The sequence below is a fragment of the Nanorana parkeri genome, unplaced genomic scaffold, assembly GCF_000935625.1.
Source record: "Nanorana parkeri isolate BGI_ZX_2015 unplaced genomic scaffold, ASM93562v1 scaffold692, whole genome shotgun sequence".
NCBI classification, from domain to species: Eukaryota; Metazoa; Chordata; class Amphibia; order Anura; family Dicroglossidae; genus Nanorana; species Nanorana parkeri.
Genome location: NW_017306960.1, coordinates 317 through 8,953, shown reverse-complemented (window position 1 = coordinate 8,953; position 8,637 = coordinate 317). Strand labels below are relative to the sequence as shown.

At 42.7% G+C, this 8,637-nt stretch overlaps 1 protein-coding gene across 1 annotated transcript; it reads right to left on the bottom strand.

The window, feature by feature from the left end:
- Nucleotides 1-1,494: 1,494 nt before the first annotated feature.
- Nucleotides 1,495-7,724, bottom strand: CMTM6 (CKLF like MARVEL transmembrane domain containing 6). The gene is made up of 3 exons (XM_018563752.1): nt 7,535-7,724; nt 4,717-4,815; nt 1,495-1,653 (listed from the first exon to the last, which is right to left on the bottom strand). Exons 1-3 carry the CDS (start codon nt 7,700-7,702, stop codon nt 1,495-1,497), a joined length of 426 nt encoding a protein of 141 aa, XP_018419254.1. The 5' UTR covers nt 7,703-7,724.
- Nucleotides 7,725-8,637: the final 913 nt, after the last annotated feature.

Here is an 8,637-nt window from a genome sequence, read left to right as displayed (position 1 = left end):
AGTGCGGTTTGGGGATTAGGGGGGGTCACAGACTGTGACCATGTTTCATTGTACACCCTAAATATAGGTGTAACATAAAATATGGTATAAAAGGTGGAATTAGCCCATTACCTTTAAAGTCCAGCCCAAATTTATATTTTACCATCTACCGGTTGCCTCCTGAAATCTAGAGGAGATTCCAATTAGGGATGCACCGATACCGATACTAGTACCGGTGCCAATTCCCATCTATTTAGGCGAGTACTCACCCAAATGCTCCCGATACCAGAACTTCCGGTGGGAAGCCGGCTCCATGCTCCCTCGTCACTCAGTGACGAGGAAGCATGGAGCCAGCTTCCGATGACTTGCTTTCCACTTTTCTGATTGGTCGGGAAGCTAGCCAATCCGGAAGCCAGACGAAGAGTCATTACCAACCCCCCAAGCTTCCTGATTGGCCAGAAAACCAGCTCCATGCCTCCTTATCACCTGGTGAGGAGGGAGCATGGAGCCGGTTTCCTGGCCAATCAGGAAGCCGGGCGCCATGCAAGGACTCGCCGCCTGACTTCCTGATTGGTCGGGAAGTTGGCCAATCACGAAGTCAGGTGGCACGTCATTACCCTCCCCCCAACTTCCTGATTGGCCAGAAAGCCGTCCCCATGCTTCCTTGCCACCTGGGGATGAGGGAGCATGGAGCCCGGTTTACCCGGTTAATCAGGAGTCATTACACGCCGCCCGGTTTCCTTAATTGGACTTCCGGTATTGGTATCGGCAAGTACCAAGAAACTCATATCGGTGCACCCCTAGTTCCAATAGTAAAATTTCTCTGCAGTTTGTCTTAGTTTGCTTCTACAAGGCCATAGAGTATCACTAGTTTGCTATACATTAAGGGAACACTAGAGGAGCACAAGGCACATGGGCACGTCAGATAGGTAGTGCTGAGAATTATGGTGGGAATAGCAAGCTACTGAAATATCTCAGAGATACAAAACTACCATAAAGCCTACTGGGAACCAAGAAGAACTAAAATCTCCATTATGGTTGGGGGTTGGCTCTTGACAAAACAAGCCATGATGACCCAAATTATCATTCCATTTGTGGCCTCAGATGCTGACTTAGTCAGCAGTCATAGTTCACATATAGCTAGACAGGTCTGCGCATGGAAGCAAGATGTGCCATTCACATTAAACAGCTGAGCTTTTTGATACAAAAGAGCCAAATTATGAAACACACATGAATTATTTACATAATTATAATGGGCCCCATTTAGCTACAACTTGCCTTTTTTACCCCTGGCCAAGTAATGGCATACACACCTACAATGGAAAACAGAGCAGACAGTTCTTATTGTAAAGATGTTGATAAATGAGGCCCGAGGGAGAAAACTAAATATCACAAGCAGATTCTGTGATGCAATGCTGTCCTGTGATAGCAGAAATCTCATGACGGAATACAGAGGATACAACTGTGGAGGATAGAAGGGTTGCATAGATGTAGTGGAGTGTATGAAACATTCAATTAAACGTTTTCTTGGACTGGAACAGTTAGAGGCTGCCCCTCGGCTCCACCATTTGCAGCCAGCGCTTGCTTGGGCTTCTCTTTCCTTTGTAAGTAGTCACTTCTCCACATGAAGTACACTTCTACTAAAAATGCAATGGATGCGAGGAACCCGAAAGCCTGGAAGATAAAACAAAAGGATTTGAGTGAATACCTTAATTGCTCTTAATACGAAGATACAAACAACACAGACCTTGTTTTCTTAAAGTTAATGTTTTCAGACATTTCATGTGTCCTAACATTAGTCTATTCCTGGAGTGCCCGGGGTGTCACTGAACAGTTCTGTGTTTAGTCTTCAGCTCTGTAAGGGAGCCATAGCTAGTAAAGTGGACCCCTGTGACTAAAAATCACATCGGCATACAGCTCTACATGCTGATATGAAACCATCTCTCATTCATTAGCTAAACAAACATATTTATATTTTACTTATCATTTCTTTTCCCCCACTTCCTGGTCCACTTTGGCGCAAATTATGTAATCGTACCTAAGCATTGCATCCTGGGAAGGTTACTTCCACAGAGCATTGCTGGGAAAGCTCATCTGTAATCTAATGCCATCTCGGGGAAAGGCATTTTCCTCCCCTGAGATGATGTGCATGGTCACATGTCCTAGTCACATGTGCCAGAGTTCCAGGGAGTAAAGAGAGCTCTAGTAGCCTGCCCTTATTTAAAATGGCCACTGTCAGAAGAATGGGGAAGAAAATAAAAAGCTGGCAATTATCTAGGAGTATGTGTTTGTAGATTGCCACTACTAAATATTTCTAAATGTGCCTTTGTTGTTGTTTTGAAGATATAGGTAAAGTCCCTCTTTAACCCCTTAGTGACAGAGCTTCAGACATTGTTTTCACTCCTGGGGACCGGAGCAATTTTGCCATTTTTGTAACCGTAATTAGCATCTCTCTCATTCATTGCACCTACACATATTATATACCGTTTTTTTAAAGGAAAAAATGGGCTTTAATTTGATGTGACATATACATGTATAATTTCTTTTTTTTTTTTTTTAAACAAAAAACACTTTTCACAGTTTTGGCAATAATAATGTGTGCATAATTAGTGTAGCTAACAGAAAGTAATTCATAATAAATAATTGTATTTGTCCTGATTTAGAGAGCATCTCATGTCTGGAATTTGTTTATTTTGAGAGTTATAGTTCACAAAATACAATATTAGTGTGGAACAATTTTAGAATGTGGAATGTTTCTCCCCAGGACTTGTTCACACCAAATGCAGAGCAGATCCGCTCAGGTTTCTGCACACGCAGTGCAGTGGGTTGTGTCGCGTTATTGATGCGTTCCGGGCAAAAAAAAAAAATATATATATATTTTTTTTTTGTTTAACATGTGCTTTCAGTGCGTTCCAGGCATTTGCATGCGTTTTTGATGCATTCCAGAGCAGGTAAAATAGGGCCTGCTACAGTTTTTTCACCTGCTCTGGACACGCACGCTGCGATGTGAACTGGAGCTAAAAATACCATTGGAATACATTGGACGCAGTTTTGATCCGGTCTGCACCTGCTCCGCGCTTGGTGTGAACAAGGCCTAATAGCTTCCTCGGCACTATATTTTCTTATTTATTTTTTATTTTAACGTATTTTAAAAAAATATTTTCCTTTTTACAATTTGTTTACATTTTAAAAACATTATTTTGTTAATTTTATTTTAACAGGGGCTATTTTTTTTTATTATTTACAGGGGCTTTGATACTTTGTATCTCTGAGGTGAATACTGTAATCTTCTGAGATAGTTTGTATCAGTTTGTAGCACACCGAGTCGGCACATCTACACAACATAGTGAGCTGCAAACCAGCTCAGTGGCTGTCACAGTGTCACAGATTAGATATTGCAGTGATCACATGGCTACCTAATGTGCCGATGAGGGTCTTCATCAGACCCCAAGGGACCCAGCAACAGCAGTAACTCAGTGAGCGCTGGTCCAGCGCTCATTGTACCGCATAACGGGATTATTATTATGTTACCAGTCGTTAATGAACTGAACGATCGTGACGGAATAATCCCATCATCATCGGGAAGGGGATAAAGCTAAAAATCGCAAAGTAACCCTATAAAAGTTTGAAAAACTAGTAACGTTAATCTCCATCCCTATTCTGTCCAAACCAACTCACTAATCCAGACAAACCAATCCCCACAAGTGCAATGATTGTTTAATCAGATCCGGGTCCGAATAGTGTCCTGCCAAGAGAAGAGGGCCAGGCAGGGCATTTCTTTGGACGAAAGGCTGAGTGGATCTGCACAGTGAATATCACTGGATGAAGGGTGAAGGTATTTGTCCAGGTGCGATGCCCTAAGGGGAGGTAGACAAGCAAATGAAGCACAACTGTACCAAACGGTACAATTCTCCTTCAACATGTGTAGTCTGCCCTGCCTGCTGGACTACAAAACTCTGCCTAACACTCTCCCTTTTGGTTCCACTTCAATGCATATATTGATTTCTTTTCCAGCAAATAAATGTTGCTGCCTTGATTCCCAAGAACCTGCCCACACTCTGTATACATGAGAGATGTAGTTCTGGGAGCATGCCTATGTCAGTAACAACTGAGTTTCCAGCAGCTGCCCCTGCAAGAATGTTAAAAGTCTGGTGATGTCACACGGAGTAATAAAAGCCGTTTCCTGCTACAGGAACATTAAAAAAAGAAAAAAGCTGGTGCATGTTCTAGGAGGAGAAGAGGGAAAAATTAGGACAAATCTGAATAAAACCGGTTCAGTTTTTGGACGGGATAGCAATTGGTTGAAGCCCCTGACATCTTTGCAGTGTCCTGTAGATTTTGACGGGATAGCAATTGGTTGAAAGCCCTGACATTTTTGCAGTGTCCTGAAGGGAAATGCCTATCCCAGACACAAAAGAAGTGAGAGGAACTCTCTACAATGTGAGGGGAAATGGTCACTTCGTCATCATCAGAGCAGTCGTCCTTACTGGAGGCTTCCGCCTCACATCCCAATTTGGTGACATGACTTTCTGTACCAGTTACAATGATGAATCCCCACTGGCAACACAGACACAAAAATCCAACACGATCTAACCCTTCTGATACATTTTACATACTTCTATTGTGAAGACAATGTAGGTGGTATGTGGCTTCTGTAGACATCTTGTCTGGCACACACAAGACCTCTGCTCAGCATAAGCAGTTGTGACGTTCAGATACCAGTAGCTGACAACTTACCACAGATGTGTCTGCAAGTGATGACTTGTCTATCGTGGCAATAAACACAATGGAGGCGAGGAGAAACGCTCCACCAGTGACCAATGTAATCCAGAAATCCTGCAAAACAGAAAGAGTTGCAATTCACTACTCATTCCTCCAGATGGCGCTCAATAAAGACTAAAACACATTAGTTTTCAGGAATCCCTCCATCGTTGGTGCCGGTCTCTGATCCAGCGCTGACTGCTGTGCCCTCTGTGTCCCACGGTATCTGTCCGCTTGCACGCCCCCGGCTGCCTGTATTAACTTACCCTGGGTCTCTCTTCTCCCGGCCGAAGATCTGTACTGCCCATTTAACCCTTTTGCAAACTTTTTTTTAAAATGTTTTTGTATATATCTAGATAGATATATGCAAAAACACGCAAGGGTTTAATTATACTTTAAGGTTCCTTTCAGTTTAGGGTGATTGAAATGATGGGATGTTTATCATTTATACTCGGTCCTCATGTTATGAATGAACAGGAACACTCAGTATAGAGGATTCCTGTTCATTTATAAAACAGAGACTGCAGAAAAAGAGATTAAGGACACAAAGTCCTCAATCTCTTTTTCCATTCTAAAAAAGGGAAATATCAGGGGTCTGTTTAGACCCCCAATATTTCCCCGAAGCACCTAAAAGTAAAAAATAAAAATATTTAACAAAAAAATTAATAAAAATATAAAAGTTTATAAAAAATAAAATACATTTTCGGTTTCGGCCTGACATTTTTTTAAAATTTCGATTTTTACATTTTCATTTCGGTGCACCATGTAAAAATGGCATCAGAAGAACTAATGTTTGAAGTTGGCTGCTATAAGACGCTCCTTAAATTTGACTAATCAAAATGAGACTCACCATGTGACTGAAACCCACTGTCAGTTATCATATAATAACGGGAATTGCAGACTGATGTTTTTAAACAATACTAAAGTGCCAATACTATCATATAAAAATGTACAATGTTATGGAAATGTGCATAGACAACAGCCAAAAGAATCAGGCCAGAGGGTGTAAAAGGGGGCAGGCTGAGACTTTCCCAATCAGGCAGGTACACAGCTAGGTAGGTGCACAGCTAGGTGGGCAGGTACACAGCTAGGTGGGCAGGAGAACTAGTCAGTTTCTAAATTGAGAAAGCTGGTTGGATGGCCAGCGAAACGTCTTCAAGAAAAATACAGTTGCCTTGACTTATTTTTTACAGATCTAGTCAGGGTGGGTAATTAAACGTTTTCTGGAGCACACCACCCTGTACATTACACACAGCTAAAAAGGGTCAGAAAAGCCACTCATCTTCCTTCTTGCTTTGTATGGAATTTCAGTTACATGCTATGATAATCCTTGAGAACAAGGTTCAGCCTTAATGTTCACATGAGTACTCCTTAAAGAAAAAAAGTCTCACAAGAAGATAAAACAACGCATGTTAAGCCCCCAGAGGACCCAGTGTACATTGCACTTGGCCCCATTCAAAACTGTGCAAGGGTTGCTCTACAGCCTTGTTATAGTGCTGGTCACCCCTTCCAGGACTGCAATCCTACAGCACTGGACAAAGGAGACGGCGGTTGCGATTGCCACTGTAGCCAGGGGGAACATCTTCAGCTCTGCCATGCAGACCTGGGCCTTCTCTGATCTCCTCTGCCTGCTTCTTTTAAGTAATGTGAAATACTGAGCCCAGACCCGCATCCAGCTATTCAGATGATAAAAGACTGGACGGTCGGCTTGTGTTGTTGTGAATGTCAGTGGTTGGAGAGGATGCAACAAAAGCCAGCTAATACACTTGTGTGAGAGAGACTGATCAGATATGCAAAGCAAACCATCATGAGGAAGCAAGTATCAATGGACCAGAACACATATGCAAATCAGGAATTCTGAACTCACTGCATGTATGTTCTACGGATGTAATTCAGAAAACTGAACCCGGTGACAGCAAGGTAACTTTACTTTCAGGGGGAGGTCCAAAATAGCACCCTAGGTTTCTTTAAAAATGGCACACAAGAGGACAAAGAACTAGTTACCAGTATTGCCTGTAGGCTCCCTACAACTGATCATTTCCCCCATTACTGACTTACCACACCTTGCTCTGCACTGTGTCGCTGTGTGGGGATGGCCATCTTGGTAGAGGAGCAGAACTATGCTTCCTCATCTCAGAGCTGCCCACTGATGACTGGTGATCTGATGGATAGTAGGGTAATATTCAAGAAGAAGCCGGAGGAGATGGTCAGAAAACTCCGTCCCAGAATGAATGAACCTTGCACTGCAGGTCCTCTTGTACAGCTTTCTCTCCAGCAAGCAGAACAGTGAGCTGTAGTAGTGACATCACCAAATCTCACTCCAAATCTTGTGAGACTAGCAGTCAGATGAAGCAGTGCCTTAGATCTCATACTGCAGATATACAGTACAGCTGTGAAGGTCTAGGCACTGGCACTGCTATTTTCCTGGAGGGATTAGAGACAAATGGTAAATATTTTAGGGCGCTGTTTAGGCACATTTACCAATGCTTGAGGTTTTCTATAATGATAAAAAATATTCAGGTCCATGTTGAGTTCAGTGGCAAACTGCAGACCTTATTAAAACAAATTGTGGGCAACCTGCAAAATGATTACTGGCTGCAGTGAGTGTTGCTTTACTGAAACCAGACTGTATGGCGCTTGGCGGCCCACAGTGGCTGCCACCAACCCTCAAATACTTTCACAGGTGGTTGTACAGCCAAGCTGCAAGTCTGCTCTATAATGAACCTTCCCGTTACATTCAGGCTATTTTAAAATGATACGCTTAGGGTAGATCCCCGTATACAGGTATACTTACAACTTTCTTGAAGCTTGGAATGTTGATTTTATTTTTTAGTGGTGAGATGTAAACCACAAGCATGAGGATGCTGATTAAAGAGGCGCTGCAGCTGACAAACTCAAAGATGTATAATCCGGAACAAGTTTCACACTTATCGATGATCTCTTCACATATAAATGCCACCATGGATAACAGCTGTAAAAGACAAACATTGTGTCAGCCATGAACGTACATGCCATTTATACAACATTATTTAAAGCCATAGCACATAAATTCATGTCGTCGTGAGGCACAAGACAAAACACATTGCCAAATATTAAAATATTGGCTTTATACATTACATCTCTGTATGCAATTGGATTCCAGTTTTAAGGCAGCATCATGGTATCTAGAGGTCCTAAAAACTGCCTGACATTTGAGATCTCCAACCTTTTAATAATCTGGCAATCTTAAAGCAGAACTCCAGGCAATTTTTTTTCTTAATTGCCCATTATTGTCTAGGTGCAAACAAATAAAAAAAGTTATATTCACCAGACCTGTGGAGCTGGCTTGTTCTTTAGACCAGTGCTTCAAGCCTCTCTCCCCCTCCTCTACAGCGGTCTAAGGTTCCGTAAATCAATCACATTCTATGTATAGACGTGAGGATGCCGAGGAACATGCCAATGTTGCAGTGTAGAAGGAATGGCGAAAGGAGAGAGGCTGGAGTGAGATATGCGACAGCTGACTGCCTAGGAGCTGTTTTTTATAGTTTCATTTTTCGCACACAAGTTAAAGACAAGTAGTGGTATATATTTATACCAGGCGGGGAGTGTACTGTCTAATACAGGGGTGCCTATTAGGTAGATCGCGATCGGCTCACTGACCTGTGTCCTGTCCTCCCGTGGTGCTGAATGTGTCAGACGCCGCAGATGGGAAGGAGAGAGGAGACTTGGGAAGCTGCTGCAGTGTAAGTAAGAAAAGACGGACAGCAGAGAGAGAGAGAGAGAGAGAGAGAGAGAGAGGCAGAGAGAGAGACAGCAGAGAGAGAGAGGAGACAGGAGAGAGAGACAGAGAGAGAGAGACAGAGAGAGAGAGAGAGAAGAGACAGGAGAGAGAGAGAGAAGAGACAGCAGAGAGAGAGA